This window comes from Episyrphus balteatus, chromosome 4 (assembly GCF_945859705.1).
Source record: "Episyrphus balteatus chromosome 4, idEpiBalt1.1, whole genome shotgun sequence".
In the NCBI taxonomy this organism is placed as follows: domain Eukaryota; kingdom Metazoa; phylum Arthropoda; class Insecta; order Diptera; family Syrphidae; genus Episyrphus; species Episyrphus balteatus.
Window position 1 is genome coordinate 37,250,523 of NC_079137.1, and position 18,242 is coordinate 37,268,764.

Genomic DNA, 18,242 nt, shown 5'->3' on the forward strand with positions numbered 1-18,242 from the left:
TTTTTTTTTTTGAAAATTGTTTTAGCTTTTTCTTAAATATATAGTTTTTTTTTATAATTAAATATTAAACAAAAAAAAATATATCTCTATACAGGGTTTAAAAAAAACTGAATTTTTGAAAAACAAACAAAAAAACTTCAATTTACATGATATCTTTCAAAAAAAAAAAACTAACATTACGAATTAATTCACTAATTCCCAATTTTTTAATAGTCACATAAACCTCAGATAGAGCTTATTACTAGGAATAAAATCACGTTTTTAGAGTTTTCGTGTACATTTATTTCCGTTTCATGTATCGGGTTTCCTAAGGACAAACTCAACAAACACTTGTCTCTAAAAAATAATCCACATATTGATACTTCCGACAGTTTAATTTTCAGCTTTTTTAATTACCAAACTTTACTGCCAGCAAAGTCATAAAAAAACAAACTTCAAAGAGTAAAAAAAAAAAGAATAAACCACTCATACATCTGTCAGCGAGAACATCCAGGTCCAATTAAACACACTATAACACGGATGTTAGCCTAAAATAAATCCCCTGGATTCAATGAACTTTCCACTTAATACCTGTCTAGTTGCACTGCACACTGTCTAACGATCTCAACATTTCTTCAAAGTTGACATAAACACATGCAAGTCTCAAAACACTGCTTTATTTTGTAAATCTTGTCTTTTTTTTTGTATAATTTTTTCCAATTCTAATGCATTTGGAAACATCCCTCCACAAAAAAAAAACACATAGTTGGGTACCTACATTATGGACTCTTGCTCTCTTTCTCTACTGGAGGTTCAATTTTATTTATAGTTCAAAAGTCTTCTTCCTGGATCATGTGTTAGATGAAAAAGATGCAATGATGATGATGATGCGACTCTACATCTACAATCTACATACACATGTTGGTCGCAGCAATATTGTGCCTAATTAACCGTTAGTTATTGCTTCAATTTTCCATATGTGGAAAAAAATGACTTCTTTTTTTTTCCAAACGACTTGCAACCTAGACAGCGTGACGTTGTTTGGTTCTTTGATGATTTTTCTATCTTTTATTTTAGTATGTGGACTTTTTTTTCAAACAAGAAAAAAACATCACACCATCTACAAAAACACACCACACATAGCAACTGATTTTGTCATTCTGTTCATTGCTGTCCTGAAAAAGTCAATTAAGAGCTCATTGGGTATAAATAAATTTTAATTGAAGTCGTTAAGCTTTATGCCAAAACGTTATTTGAATTTGCAAAAAGCCCACTTGAACCATTTAGGAGGAATTCGTTTTTATTTTAATTTTTTTGATGACCCACATGGAGAAGTCATTTTTATGTTAGCTTAATTTAGCTATGATTTCACTATACTAAATTTTTCTATTCTATAGAAAGAAATTAAATAAAGAAAAAATAAGAAAGAAAGACCTTTCAATTGGTTCAGATAATAATTTTTGAGATTTTTTACCATGAGATCAGAAATTATGTTTAAGAGTAGGTACATGTTTTATACTTAAAATGAGTCAAATATACTCTTAGAGTAATGTAGTTTGACACCACGTGGAGTGTCCGTTAAAATAAAAAATTAGCAGTGCCTTGTACTAGATATAAAAGAGGATTTATTTGATAAGGAACTAACTTTTCAATCATCAGTTAGATTGTTGGAGTAATAATGTCAAATAAGAATATACTTTAACTAGACCTCGCCTTACATGAAATTAAAAAAAAGAAAACAATAAATAAATAATTTTTTTTTTTTAATATTACGTCCTGTATTTTAGCGGACTTCTGGAATCAAAATGTTTGATATCAAAAAATTTAGCTCAGTAAAAAATAGTAATTCGGTGCTCAAACCAAGCATTTATAACTTACTTGGTTTTTAAGTTATTGAATTTTCCGCTAAAATGGACCGAAGTTCTACAAAATTTGAAATAATTAAAAAAAATTAGGTTGGACTGGCGATGGCGTTCAAATTTCAAGCCTTTATAATTTTTATTTTTACAAATATTTTTTTTGCTATTAACAATTTCCCTAAATTAAGACACGAAATTTGGTTATATAATTTAGCTTATTAAATGCTTTTTGGATGCGCAAAATATTATAGCTCCTATAAGCAATTTTTCATTTCAATTTAAAGTTAAAATCTGCAGTTTCCGTCTGCTGAAACAAATTTTTAAAAAATATTTCCAGAAAATTATAGTCTCCTAGAATAAGATGACATTTTTTTTTTCCCAGAAATCTTAGCTTTTGAAAAAAAAATATGTTGCTCAAAAATTAATTTTTTAGCTCTCTTGGGTTATTTTTCATTTCAATTTTAAGTTTAAATTTACTCTCCCGGTAAAAAAAAAAATATTTTTTTTTTGAAAACTTTCGACTATTTCAATTCTTGAACTAGATCCCATAGCCTAGCCAAAATAGGTTAGGTATGCTGTGGAATACGTAGCTAAAAGTTCAAAAACGAATTGTTACCGCGTCAAAAGTTATTCAAGATCAAATTGTAAAAGCAATCGAAAAGAATTTTATGAAATGTGAAGTGGGTTAAATTTTGGACGTGCGTCGCTAAATACTTTTGTTTAAGTTGCAAAACAAAAGAATTGAGACTTGTGAGTTTTAATAACATTTATAAATCTTTACAATTACATACAAACACCCGTTGTCTAACGAATTTTACCTTTGATTAATATTTCACTGCCGATTTTTTTTTCATCATCATTAAAGTATTTTAATACATTTAAAAATATTTGTTTTTATTTCGAAAGCCATGCTAGATTAAGGCTCAGAGTGAATTCAAAATCAGTGCAGTACCAAACCTAAAAATTCCAAAAAAGGATACATTTTTACTCTTCGGAAAAATGATTGTTTTTAGTCATACCTATCAATAAACCTTAAAATTTTCCCTTTTGAAATTGTTTATCTCATTAAAGATCTCATCAAAGAAAGATCTCATTAAAGAAAAAAAAAATGAGTTTAATTCACTTAGGGATATTAGGGTGTGTCACTTTTGTATGGCGGAAAAAAAGTACCCTAATTTTGCAATGTAATATGTAGTGGTCAAAAGTTATATTAGGGTCTACGGTTTAATAATATGTAAAAAAAAAATTATAATATCTTTCGTCTTTGGCTCGCTCAATTTTGATAAGCAATGCAACTTTTAAAAGCTATTACATTTGAAAATTTAATAGTTGAGCACTTTGACACATCCAATTACATATTAACATTCATAATTCATGCATTACACAGGTCAACACGAAATTTGTGCTTGGGTTGTGACTATGAAATTAAGATAGATATATTGGGCAGGTTCAGAAACGTTATGGACTAAACATTTAGGTAATTTCTCGGTCTCTGATTGGTCAGCTGTCAAAAAAAATCCTTCCAATTTAGGTAATTTTATTGGAAAGCTGACTGGAAAGTTAGGCAAGAAAATTTTCCCTAAAAATTTAGGAAAGTTTTTTTTTTTGTCAACATGACAGCAGATTGTTTTTAATTAAAGAATTAATTTAGCAAAATGAAATTTATTTGTGTAAAAAACAACTAAAAAGTGCATTGTCGGTCATAATTAATTTTATTTATTCATTACAGTTAAGTGAAATTTGGTGTCTTACCCATGCGACCGGTAAAATTCTTAAATAAATTTCGAAATTTGACAATACCATCACATCCAAACTAATTTAGTCAATTTACTCAAATTTCCGTTCAGAAAATGACGTTGCCTAAATATCTAGGTCCTAATATTTCCTGAACGTGCCCATTGATTCTCATCTGGAATTTTTTTTTTTTTAATTTGCTTTTGAAGTCAGCAGAGCAATTTCCAGTATTCAAGTAAATCTGTCTTTACAAAAATTGTCGTGCTTAATTTTGGCAAAAACTCGAGAACGTCTTAACCGATTTGGCTGATTTTTGTTTTGTTTTCTTCATTTTAATGATGTTTTCATATTCATATTCAGAAAAAATAAAAAAACCAGGAAATTTAAGAAGAAAAAAGACAAATTAAATAGAAATTTTCGTTTTATTCGAATTTTTGTCAGATGGGAGCTTGAGGCATTATATGATACCTTCTATTTTCAATATTTATGGTAAAAGTAATTCACTCCGAAATTATTTTTATTATACAAAAATAATTGGTTACAAAAATAACTGTATCCAAACATTAGCCAATATAGTTTATATTGAAATTCTTTATTTATTGAAAAATTAAATTAATTTGTTTGCATAGTACTTTTATTATTTTGTTGCATATGCAGGGTCTCTAAAAAGTAATGGATCAAACGAAATGTGCTGATAGGCCAACTTTAGATCTTTCAGAAATTGGTAACTTGTTGATCCCAAATCCTTGAGGTTTTCGATTAAACATGCAGTTCTTGTGAAATTTCGAAAAATCCCTACTTTGCAACAGTATTTTGCTTCCTCTGCCCATAATTGATTTTTGTTTTTTACGATTCTTTCACTAAAACATTGCCTAACAATAAGAAACAATTAATTAACAAAAATATTTTTTATTTCATACGCCGTTTTTCTGCAAATTAATTAACAGTTCCAAGTTTCATAAAAACTCAATTTCTTACTTTTATTTACTTTACGACTTTTACGACTTTAAATTATCTACATTTTATACCTTAACAGTTTTTTTGTACAATGCACGGTTCTTGCACTATAGCTCATAAAACTGGAATTTGCCTCACAGGGTATGAAAATTGAATTTTTGCTTCCCACACTACAAAAGCAAATCTTAGGAGGAGAAAGGGTGATTTTCTAATGTTTTGGTTTACCATTGACCCAAAAAGTGCAAATTAAACCCAAGCACAAAAATATTTTTATTTTTGTCGACCTGTGTTATATTTGTTTTTCAACATAAACATTTTTTTCATTTAAATTTTGTCCTCTAAATTTTTTGAATTTCCATATGCGGATATCACTACATAAAACAACATCTAATAATATATACAAAACAAACCTGAAACTTTAAAAAATTCTTTTATTACCAATAGAAAATTTGTCTTAATTTTTGCTTTTAAGTTTGCACTACTTCAGCAAATAAAAAATTGTTTTTAGTTCTGGAAGAATGAAGAATTTTCAGAGATGTGACCCTTACAAAACTGCACATTCATTTGAAGTAAATTTTGGCCATGCATAATTAAGTTATGGTAGCTTTCATATTAATAAAAATTCTTTCTCAAACGTTTCGGATTATATTTCTCATGTCTTACTTGGATGATTTGTTTCTGTATCGAGCATTTACTTTTTTCACATTTCTATCATGTAACATTTCCCCTTTCAAATTTTATACAGAGTCAAGGAAACCATCAGCGCACGAAACCTCCAACACGATGAACATCAGACAAACTCTTGATCTGACGCAATTAATAATTCACCTAAATTAATGTCTGTCCAGTAATGAATGGCAAAATGAAATATAATACAATAAAACTGTCTGTTGCATGTCAGCTTCCTGATTCTCCCCTAGTTTTTTTTTTTTTTTTGCTTCTATTTTTGAATATTGAGACCAAACTACACACTCCGAAGTCCAGAATTATAGTATAAGTTCAAACAAAAAAGTCAGTGCCTTGAAGTTATTGCCCGGGAAGCGAGAGACACAGTAGAAATTACTGACTGTTGCAAACAGTAATTGGAAGTGTATTTCCTAATTACCCCATTGAGAGATAGTTTATTTTTACATAAAATAATTAAAATCTTCATTTCTCTTCCCATCAGACCAGACATTGAAGGTTATTAAATTTTTTTTAATTAAAATTCAAGTGTGATGGAAGAACTCTGTCTTCCTCTAAAACTTGTGGCATCAAAGATCAATACACAGAAAGTTCAATGGTCAATCATATAGATACAAAAGTTGTAGACAGTGTGTCTTCTTTGTGTTTTCTATTTTTAAACAGGACAAGATATTCAAATTTCCATCGAATGTTTCATAATTAATTCATGTTTTTATTTTTATCAAAAAAAAATCTATTTTTTCCTTTGATTATTTCTCACCTCTGATAATAAACATATGATTTACGTAAGATTATTCCATTTGTGTGTGCATCCACCCGCGTCATAGCTATACCTATTATTACTGCATAATATCCCACTTAAACGTTGTGGAAGAACTCCCTCGATGTATTTTTTTTTTTTCTTTTTCAGTTTTTGTCTATTTTTATTAGAATTTTCTTATTTATCTCCACGGCTTGCTTTACTTAAGTCGTAATCTTTCTTTTTATTATCATCATTTAGGCATTCGTAAATCTTCACTTTCATCGAACTCTTATGGACCATAATTTTTTACAGTGGAACAAAGTATGTTGAAAAGTGGATAAAAATTAATGATCACAGTTTCATTTGACATGGAAAAGCAGGATGGCTCCTTGCTTATTATTTTTACTTGCGATATAGCACATTCCTCTCATAGATTTTATGAGTTTGACATTTCCTTTACATTTGCTCTTTTTATTGTCTCCAATGAAATTAATTCGAAAATCGTTCTTTATTCACGTCCTTCTGACGAAACCTGATGTCACTAGTCCATCCTCTAAACGAAAACGTTAAAATATCCTATGAAAAGAGGTAAATTTCCCTGGATAAAGTGTTAAGAACACGGGAAACTACTCTGTTTTTCCCCATTGAATCGTTTATTTTCAAAACATTATAATTCCTTTGGACGAACAATGTTTCTGACAATATATTTTTTGTATTTAACAAGTTTGAGCTTTATTTTATTCTTATGCATCAAAGAATCTATTAACTAAGATTTTAATTCATAAGAATTAGAAAAAAAAAAAATTCTTTTTGTGGGTTTAACGAACAAAATTCAAAGTGGACTTATCATGTTATAAAGAAACACTTAAAAAATATATTTTTTATTTTATAAAAAAGTTCAAGTTTTATGTATCAAATAATAATTTATTTTGAATGTCATACCTACCCAAAATGCAACAAACAGTTTTTTGACAGTGTTATTACCTATGTTTCTGTTCTAAGATGTTTTATGCCAAAAGCAAGTGTAGAAAATCCTGTACTGAACTGTTACAGACAGGACAATAAATATGAATTTTGGAATAGGAATAAAAACTTGTACTTTTCTGTACTGAAAAGTTCAGAACAGCCTCCATTAACAACACTATTGAGAAAAATGAAGTTGGTAACAATAAATGGCAGATTCTAGGTTCGTTTAGAAATATATCTTCGAGTGTGGAAACAAAAGGATTAGATATTTATCATGAGGCTTTATATCTTTTTTTACTTTTTTGACAGAAGCTCATTAAAAATATTTGAAAATATTTCATGCATAAGAATTTGTGCAAAATTATAGAATGGCTACATATTTTCTAGGCTCCATATGAGCTGGGAAAATGAGTGGCACAATTTTGATGGCCCCGATGGCTTTAATTATGAAGCCATCAAAATTGCGCCCATCATTTTCCCAGCTCATATGGAGCCTAGAAAATTCAAAACAAAAACCTTTTCGTTGCTTGCTTAGAGGTGGTTTTTTTTTTTTTACTTTTAATGGGTTTAAATGATCCGATCTGTTTATTACTCTACCGACTGTTGAAACACTTGCAATAACACCAGCTTTTTGTGTGATTTTTGCCGCAGCGTCACATGAATTTGAGGCAGACCTCAAAATTTCTATCCGATTAACTGCTCTTTTTGCCGTTTTTTTTTTTTGCCTGAATTCATATTTTTCCTCTACGAACTTTTATTTCTGAGGTACGAATAGGCAACACTAAAACTCCTATCAATTTTGGTAGCTATAGCAGACCCGGTCAGTCCTTGTTTATTTAACAAATCAATTTTAGCTCTTTCGACACTATTCAAAGCTTTTAATCTACTATTTTTTTTTTAATTTTAATTAAACGACCAAATCTCACTAAGAACACTTCAACCTTTGATTTGGTATGCCATTTTTTTCTGATTTGTTTTCTCAACATCACAAGCTAACGGTAAGCATCATCAAATGATACATTTAAGCTCAATCTTCGGAGAAAAATGGACAAAATACAAATTTGAAAATTTGTGTGCTTATTCAGTTGAAGCGGAGTGTATTTCTTAAAAAAAATTGTAAGAAATTTTAAGACATTAAATTTCATAATTAGAAGAACAAATGCTACTCAAATGCTACATATTTCACCCAAAAATCATTGAACTCCTCTGGGAAAACCGTTAGATGAACAGGGACAAATTGAAATTATCCTCATTTATTATCGTTCAAATAAAATTTAACTTTTTAAAATCAGCTGAAGTTTAAAAAAAATAGTTATTTGAAGAAAAACATTAAAAAACCTTATAACTCGAAAACTCATAAGTTTTTCGACTTAGAATTATCTGAGGAACCTATGCTTTTCGTTTGTGGCGGCGACTGTGGTACACCCTCGTTTCTCATTTTCACTTTCCTTTTTCCTCCGAGAACTCTTTTTTCAAATATCAAGTTTGTCAACTTTATCTCCATCTTCTCATGTAGTCAACTCCACTGTTCAACGAGGCGTTGATAGAGTACACACGGAATTATGGTCGTTCTTGGGCGTCATCATGAAGTTGGCCGGATACATCTCTTGCGTCATTCGTTCCTTTACACGCACATGCTTTTTAAAAGGAAAAACCTCGTCTAATTTTATAAACAAAATATCGAAAGTGTGGTATTGGTGGTTTGTTTGTTTGTTTGTTTGTTAGGTGATGACATGATTTCGACCACTCGAAGACGACCCTTTTACACCACACGTGAGTTAAGACTTTTTCTCCATGATGATGTGCAAAAGAACAATATGGACGATATGGTGCACTTGATGACTTCGATGTTAGAGTTGAAAGAGTATTTTAAAATTGCATTTCATGAAGGTATTACATTTCAAAGGATTTCAATGTTTCTTTATTTTCGTTTTTTTTTTTTGGAGAGTTTGATGGTCGTCACTTTATGTGGCAGGCTATTTGTTGATTTTATAATAATTTGCCACTAAATCTAGTCTGGCTCATTGAGAATGAAGAAAATAATGCTTCGAAGGAGAGTATGAGCTGTCGTCACTTATGCAATATTTTAGGTGTTTTATATTTTTGTTTGTAATTCAATTGCGTTTGTTGGGTCATGAAAGAATAATACTTTGAGAAACTCGTAAATTTCGAAATGGAAAGGTGGGTACTTTGTAATTTATTTCTTTTTGAAAAATGAGAACTTCGAAACACGTGGTCAGCTAATCATTGAGGTTAACAAGTTTCAGCTAGAACCATCACATTGATAGATGGTTCATAACTTAAAGCGTAAGTTTAAGAACTAGCAGGCTTTTAAAATACTACATTTTTGAAAACATCAATAAGCAAATGTTATATTTTAAGAGGTTCTTAAAGTAAACTCTTTAAGTCATCAATTTGCTTTTACACTTGCATCTGTCAACAAAGAAAAGCAAAATCTTCAATTGTATGTTTATCATCATGATCCAGCGTTATAAAACTGGCGTATAATTATACGAATTTATGTCTGCTATTCTAGTTAATAAATCTATTTTTTGCAGCAAAACAGACCCTCAAGTAGTTGCGTTGCACTGCAAACTGCATGTGTGTACATTTAGTATAATAATAAGCCCATTTAACTTTGTGACATGAATTTATTAATATTTATCTCAATTAAAGTTCTTTTTTGTGTTGTTATTGTTGAATATATGCATGAGGATGATGATGAAGAGCATGCTTAAAGAGTTAAATTGAATTATCGTACTCCATATTTTTTAATCTGCCTTATATTCGCCAATAAAAGATGTTGTTTATTTGTGTCTAATCAATTTATTCTTTTATTATGTTCTATTTACAGCACTAGTCCTGGACAACTTCAAGATGTTACAATGGATAATTCTTGTAAGTATTGTAATAAATATTGTTAATTTAATTTATTTTTAAAAGGCAATTAGATTACTCTTATTGAGGGTTTCATTGAATAAATAAGGAACATTTTTTGGATTTATTATTGCTAATTAATTTTCACTTCGAATCGGAAATGACATTTCTAACAAGCATTTGGACTCTTCCAAATAGTAAAAATTAAAAAAAACTTATTTTTCTTTAAAAACGGCTATAACGAATTTAATTATTAAAATTTTTGTGTGTACTGTCGCAAACAAGCTTTAAAATATTTACTGAACCGTTATTATTGGTACCTGTCATAGAACAATTTTCTTCATTTCTGACTTCCTCGTTAACGATTCAACCGAACGATTTCAATGAAGATTTGTTTACAAAAGCTTGTTTTAGAAACGGTAAAGTTAAAAATATAAATAAAATAAATTTTCCAAAAACACATTTTTGAATTCTTTAAAGGATTTTAAAATTTTTTTTGTGAGAAAATTCAATGTATTTTTTAATCAATAAATTATTATTTTTTATGAATGGCACATTATTATTTTTTTTTTTTAATATTTTAAAATTAATATATAATAATTAAATAAAAAATATTTTTTTTTTAAACGGCTATAATGATTTTCAATTTTTTTTCTAAAAATTCTTTCTCATATAAGAAAACCAAATGACATATTGTACTTCGTTTGGAGATCAAAACCTTTATAAACGATGTATTCTCAATATAAATTTTAACAACAACTAGTTTGGAATTCAGATTCAAAATTAAACGGACCAGGTCCGAAATCCCAGGTTATTCCCATAAGAAAAATTCAACTGCTTGGAGGCAGGGGTTGGAATTAAGTTAGATATTTTTTATTACATTTTTTTTATAACGACGAAATAAACGAAACAAAATCATAATTTCATATACATATTTTGAACTTTAAGTTTGAAAAAGTTCAGTAGGGTTCACTATAAAAATATGTGTTGGAGATTTTTGTTGAGCGAACAATTATTTAAGAATCATATTTCAGTTAATTTTTTTAATGATTTATTGCACAACTACAAAAATAAGAAAAAAATAATTTTTTTCCCATGTTATTTATATGGAAAATAGAAAATCAGAAATAGGCACCTCTTAATAATAATAAATTAAGAGCTCATCTTTTGAGAGACTTTTTTCTTAATATTTTCGAAAATGTTTAGCCTGTTTTTTATTTAAAAAAGGAAAGTTGGCTCTAAATGACACATACTAATCTATATACAAAAAATCAGTTGTTAATGTCACTAGTTGGACAACTTTTTTGTCACAGGTCACGTGCAAATTTCTCTACAAGAAAATGTCAAAGATTTTTTTTTTTAAGTTCAATTCAAAATATAATGTAGAAACGTATGATGTAAATAATAACATTTATTTTGAATGGAAGGCTAAGGATTTGCAGTCTGAATCATTCCAATTACTTTTATCTGTGTTACAATTATTCAATTCATCACAGAAACTCGATTCCCACAGCCTTATTTATTAGATTTCACTAAACAGCTCTAAACGGCTCCATAGTTATACAATACATAAAGTTGTATGTATAAAACATTTTCTTAAGGCTTGGCCACACCGGAGGGTATGCGGTAGAGGTACGGGTAGCGGTAACGATATTTGTATGAAAAAAATTCCACATCTGAACGTTGATATGTCAGTTTGGAATTTTTTTCATACAAGTACCGTTACCTCTACCCGTACCGCTACCGCATACCCTCCGGTGTGGCCAAGCCTTTAACCATTAAAGTTATGCTAGGTGTGTGTCCAAATAAGTATGTACTAAAAATGGAAAATTAGTACTTTTAATCACGACAAACAACTCCATCTGTCGATAAAATAACTCCATCTGATTTGAAAATAAACAAACAAAAACGCCAAAATTTCTAGTAAATTATGTATATTAGGAAAAAATCTCCAAATTTCTTATTTTTTGTTTTAGTTGATTTCAAATTGTTCACTTGAAAAATTGCAAATTTAATCCAAAAACAAAAATACACACAAATCATTTTTATGTATGCTTTCTTTTGTCTGAAAATTATGTGATGTTCAAATGGCATTTAAGCAAAATAATCCTTATTCACCTAAAAACGCGTTTAGCTTATACAACCTCTATTAAAAGTTGCATAAAGTTTATAAATGACAATTTTGTGTTTAAGAACATTATAAAGAGTACATAATGCTATGCACTGCCTCTCATGAGTTTATAAATAGGACTGCCAGTGTTTGAAAATTATTTTTGTTAATTTAATTTTTTTTTTTTAATGAGTGACTTTTATTTATGTTGGTATGTTTTATTTCAATCGAAAACCCTTAAAATTAATGTTGTTTAACCTTTCGCTACTGGATATATAAAAAAAATATACCTAGGTTTTAGAAATATGTACCCTACGTTTTAGCCCTAATGTTTTTTCCACAGTATTTAACGCTTCTAATGTTGTATTCTTAAAAAAACTGGGTTTTTCAAAAATTGTATTGAAATCGCCAGAGTATTAATAAGTTTGATTTAGAAAGCCAAAAGAATTATAGAACCCAAAATTTTCGGCATCTCATAAGATTATCATTGGGATATAAAATCTCAAGAGCTTTCTTCTTTTTTTCAGTTGAAAGACTGCTATTAATATAATAGTGTTCGCTTATAAAATTTATTGATTTTATTTTGTTTTAAGTACCTTTTAAATATTGCCCCACACAGAGCTCGTTTTGCAATCAAATGTTTCCAATGTTAAGAAATCAGCAAATGTAAACTTTATACCAAGCAACGACGACCGGTTTGCGAAAGCTTTTGAAAACTAATAAATTTGTAAACAAAAAGAAAAAAAACATTTCAGTTTTGTATGTTTATTTCGCTATCTAACCTCTGTACTTAACCTCTGGATTTAAAGTAAAACATCAAAAGCCTTTACAGTATACAATATCAATCATTGTTATAGGCTCTGATAAAAATGTATATGTTTTATTGTTAAATAGAAAAGCAAACTCATTCCGTTCAAACAAAAAAAAAAAAAAACTTTAAAACAATAAAACCGACAAAAAATTGGCAATCCTCCAAATTTTGAAGCAAAACAAAAAAAATATTGCAGCTGTTTCATTTTGACCACAATGATATGAAAAATCATTAAAAAAAATAAATTTTCTTTCGCTTATTATAAAATGCTAAAGTAGAAGGAAAAAAATTCAAATATTTTCCGAGTTTTTTTCCACGTTCGCGTTTCCACCATCGTTTGTGAATTATTATATCTGTGGTAGACATCGAATGGCAGCTAATTTGTATGACTGTTAGCTGCTATTTAGTTTTTTGTTTGTGTCTTATTTATAAAAATGGTAGACGCCATATATAAATATAAAGTTTTTTTTTCTAATTTTATATTAAAAGATGGAATTTAAATCGGAAACGTGTTCCTTAATTTGATTATGATAGGAATTGTATATTAAAATATTTGTGAACTTTATGATTATGAAAATTGATTTGAAAGATATCTAGAGGTATTTGAAATTATTCCATTATCATTAAACTTTGAATATTTTAGTAGAACCGACATTTCGATATTATTTTTATGAACGAATAAAGCTTCAAATAATACTAATAAAATAACTAAAGGATAACACTGACTATTTGGACGAGCTGAATCCGAATCTGAAGTCAAATTTTGTCCATGCACCTTCAAAATTTTAAGTAAATTGCAAAAAAAACCATATAAATCGCATTAAAATTGCGGATTTTTTTCAAATTACTTAAATTTTGAGGGTGTATGGGCAAAATTGACTCCAGATTCGGATTCAGTGCGTCAAAATACATAAAAAAAGGTAGCTCCGGTCAAATAATAGTTGAACTTTATACATAAACTAAGAAAAAGCATTCTTTTCATATGTATTTTTGCAAAATCAAGACATTTTTGACATATTCGACATTTTCCTTTGAATTAGCCATTTTTGATTTATTTTCAGCGAAAACGGTGAAAGATTGACCTTTCCATTTATTTTTTTGGTAAAAATCTCAACCATTGAGAGATATTTATTTAAAAAAATAAATCTCAACCGATAACCTTTATTTTTTTAAATAAATCTCAAACGTTAACTGAAACTATTTAAAGTAATGTTTTAACTCTCAGAGATAAACCGATTGAAAATAAAGGTTGACTGTGATTTCTGGTCTCTGGTTTAAAGTGCTGAAATGAGCACATTCTCAATTTTGTTTTAGTGTACAATAATGTGCAAAACACATATAAAATTCAAAAAAATATAAAATTCAGCTAAGTTGTATACATTATAAAAAAATTCTTTCAAATTTGCGTGTATTTTGTATGGGAAATCTTCAAAAGCGAATGACGAGTGCTAAATTTTAATTTTAAAGACCCAAATTTTTAGGGAATTTTTTTTTAGTATTTGCTACAAAATTTTGAAATGGGAATGACAAAAATCGATGGTAACCTTAAAAAAAAATAAACAAAAACACCCTAATATAATATGCATATAAACAAAAAATAATCTTAAGGTCTTTTTACCTTCTGCCTCAATAAAAAAAAATTAATTTTTGTACGAAATGGATTTAATGTCAAAAAATAAAAATTAAAAACAAAAATTCCGGACTTGTCCCTTCAAGTTTTTAGCTCAAGCCTTATAAATTACTGTTAGCCAAAGCCAATAAAATACAAAGCCAACCTAACCATGTTTGGGGACAATGAATTAAGCTTTCGCGAAATTATAAGATCAAAAATGTTTTTAACTGAACAAGATGTTGAAGGTTCAGACAAATTTTGAAAAATATATTTCAATTTTCTTACCGATTGTTATTTTTTTATTTTTTTTTTTTCTAGATGCCATTGGATACCGATCACCATGCGTTAGCTTACAACAGTATAATGGCACAACATCGCCGGCACAAGGTCGTTCCGTGCGTGAATTCGAAGAACAAATGGCCTCATTACGTAAAGAGAATTTCAATCTCAAGCTGCGTATATATTTTATCGAAGAAAGCATTCCTGGTTATAATCAATCCAATAACACCGAGGGTCAAGAGACTCTCATGAAACAATTAATCGATACTAAGGTGGGTTGCTTCTTAAATAAAAATTTTGTGCCAAATATTTCCAATCTAAGATCGAATGCAATCATTCGTGAAATATGTTACATTTTCATGATTTTTTTCAAATTTATTTTTTAAGGTGGAAATGGAAATTCTCCGAAAAGAAATCCACGAGAAACAAGATCTTCTCAAGGAAGCCGCTCAAGCTTTAAATCAAATGGAATTAATACAAAAAGATACCGAGGTTAAGAGCCAAGCCATCATTGATGACCTAAATCATAAAATTCAATATTTAGAGGTAAGTTTTGAAATAAATTCTGCTATTTAGCTTTGAAGTTGTAGTTAACGATAGAGAGGAAATAAAAACGTTCTACATGAATAAGTACTCAGGTAAAAAATTCAAATTTTATGTGGGTGAAATTAAATCATGCGTATCAGAAATTGCGGCCAAGTAACATAGTGCCTTAAATAATTTAGGTTTCCTCAATTAAATCAAAAATTTCATGAATGTTTGTAGACATTCATGGTAAAGCAATTAATGATGTATGAAATTTATAGTACTTCTTAAATGGTGACTTATGACTTTTTCAAGGTCTCAAAAGATTTTAAAATATGAAAAATATATGAATTAGAATGAAAAACAGATAAATAGAATTTCTTATTGGGAAGCGTACAACAACTTTCTTGCACCTATATAATTTTTAAATACTCGCACAATCCCCCCTTGCTCTTATAAAATTGTATGAAAAAATGTTTTTTTTTTCATGACAATGTCTTTAGCAACGTTAAAAGAATGCCATTCAAATTAGTAAGCTGCGGCAGGATAAAATACCTGCCAGAAAAGTTCCAAGTTGGTACAGTCTGTTAAAAAATTCATCCGACTTTTTAAAACTATATGCGTTTCTTTCCAAGAACAAGTACAAAATTTGCCAGAATTTACTTTGAATTACGCCAATAATATCGGTTGTACTTTGCATTACTGCTGTAAATTTAAGTTAAGACTTATGAAGCTCTATAACTCAGAAACTACTCATGTTCAGTAGCTCAAGGTCAGCACCTTTTCGAATAGCTAAACAAAATCTGCCTTTTTCAGTATGAAAATGGTCGAAAATGGCCCGAGTTCATTTCTTAAGGATTTAGTATTAAAAATTGCAAATTTGATTTGGTTGGAAACTGGTTTGTCCCTTGATTTTGAGTCAAAACCATATTTGTCGTCTTCGACGATTATAGGACAACAATTCTACCATTACACTGCTTGGCTCTAGGGATCCAATTGTTGTGTGCACTGGCTTTTTAACTGTTCCATATCTCAGACAAACTTATGTACTTAGGGTTCCCGATCCATGAAGGGGTCCCTGCCTGAAACACGGTCAGCAGTTTTCCATCGTTCATATCCCTGGCGTAATTACTCTATTCGTCTACATCTACACCGATTGATTAGCATATGCGTGTTTTTGCTGTTTAAACTGCTGTTTTAAATTCACATCTTGGTGTAGTCCTTACAGTTCATTATGTAAAATTCCCCTCTATACGCCCTCGAAGAAGATTTTTCATTTTGCTTTCAAGTTAAATATTATAAATCATGTGTGGTTGATTCTCACTAAACAAATAATAATAATAACCCTCTGTAGGCACACCTCTTTTTTTGCGAATTTGGTGTATACTTTTTCATGTCGCTAGAACTTTTTTTGTCTCACTATTTTATAGAGAATCATATATGAAATTGATGTAGAATATTCCGAGGAATTCGAATATTGTATTCACAATTTCAAAAAAAGGTATTTTCACCCTTATAGGTAGGTAGAGATGGCGGTCAAGGCAAACCATGTTTGATTGACCCAATTAGCGCAGGATGCGCCGTTTTGATACCAAAACTTATGAAACCTGTGAGTGATAATTGGATTTATTTGAAATACATTTTTTAATTGGTTTTTAAAAAAGGGAAAAACAAGTGTTAGGCAGTCCTAAATCCACTTTGTTGCATTTAGGAACGAGATCAAGTCTTTGATCTTTGATTCTGAGATGTTATCTATGACATTAAAGAATTCGCTCCCCAGAGAGAGTGCTCTATTCCTAGCAAGGGCGGGACATTGACATAGGAAATGGTAGACCGTTTCTTTTTCTTGCTGGTCCAAGCAGCTGCGACAGTAGGTATTGTGCGGTATACCCAACTTTGCTGCATGTTCCCCTATCGGCCAATGTCCTGTACACACCGCAACGATTCTGCTAATATCTTTTCTGGGTCTAGAGATTAGGTCATATGTTTTGGATTTATTATAGGTGGGCCAGATTTTTCTGGATATGACGCAGCTAGTCAAGTTGTGCCACCTATTGTTAGCTTTTGTTAGGTATTTTAAGAAGATATCGCCCTTCATGACTCCTATGGGAATGTTGACTATTTCTGCTAGTGACTCATGAAGGGCTTTCACCCTTATAAATACACTTTTTTGTGAACACCTTTTATTTTGTCCTGCCAAATTCGCACCCGTGTGCCGACAGAGGGATAATAATAATAATTTTTACTATATGCCTGTAAGACCTAAGGTCTTTTAAATGCAACTGCACGGCAACTAGTTAGAAGGAAGAGAAAGATAGGAAAGAATTTTTTGTTGGTACAGTGAATTGAGAATAAGATGATTATTATCTCATATAGTCCCACGGGTGGCTTCCAAGCTGGGGGATTAAGAAAAAAATGCTGCCTGAGGTAGGGCTCGGACCCACACCTTCAGGTTAGCAGTCAAGTACTACATCCACTGCACCATTGCCACCCGCAAACCCACACTGAATTTAAAAGTACACTCCGTTTGTCCTTTTTAACTCTGATTTAAATAGAATATTCTTAATACATATATCTCCTTTTTTTCAGATGGAAAACAAAGAAATGGAAAAATCTCAATCCGGTAAATTGATGGACGAGCTTCTAGGACGATCTGACGTTTCCTCAAATATAAATGCTGTTCAGAGAGTGTGTATTAATTTTCTAAATTTATTGTTTCAATTATTTTGCAAAATAAATCCTTCACTCTGCTAATTATGAAAACGATGTTTTTCTTCTTTTATCATCCCAACTTTTCATATAGATTCGTGAACTTGAAGGTACCGTCAAGCAGTCAGAAGAAAAAATCAACGATTTTCAAAATCAAATTCATAAACTCGATGAAATTCTAACACAACGCGATCAAACAATACGAGAATGTGAGGACAAAGTTAAAGAGCTTGTATTCCAGAATTCAGAACTGCTGGAGCAGCTCGAGAATAAGGATAAAGAAATTGCCACCGCTGAGGTGAGTTGTTCATTTTATTTTAAAAAATAAATTTATTGAAATTTGTGAATAATGGAAGTATCACAACTCGAATTCGATACTTCCTCTCAGAAGAACACAT

The 18,242-nt window shown here is 29.9% G+C and overlaps 1 protein-coding gene across 6 annotated transcripts in view; it reads left to right on the top strand.

Annotated features, from left to right (window-relative positions):
* The window catches only part of LOC129920067 (centrosomin), a 72,765-nt gene that overhangs the window by 47,434 nt on the left and 7,089 nt on the right, over positions 1-18,242 (top strand). For 5 of the 6 annotated variants that reach the window (XM_056001234.1, XM_056001229.1, XM_056001232.1 and 2 more), the window contains 5 exons: positions 9,776-9,819; positions 14,650-14,882; positions 14,998-15,156; positions 17,725-17,823; positions 17,939-18,142. In XM_056001234.1, coding sequence (XP_055857209.1) covers positions 9,776-9,819; positions 14,650-14,882; positions 14,998-15,156; positions 17,725-17,823; positions 17,939-18,142 — 739 coding nt within the window. Of the gene's footprint in view, positions 1-9,775; positions 9,820-14,368; positions 14,577-14,649; positions 14,883-14,997; positions 15,157-17,724; positions 17,824-17,938; positions 18,143-18,242 lie in introns of those variants that run through there. The other variant, XM_056001233.1, reaches the window with a different exon arrangement.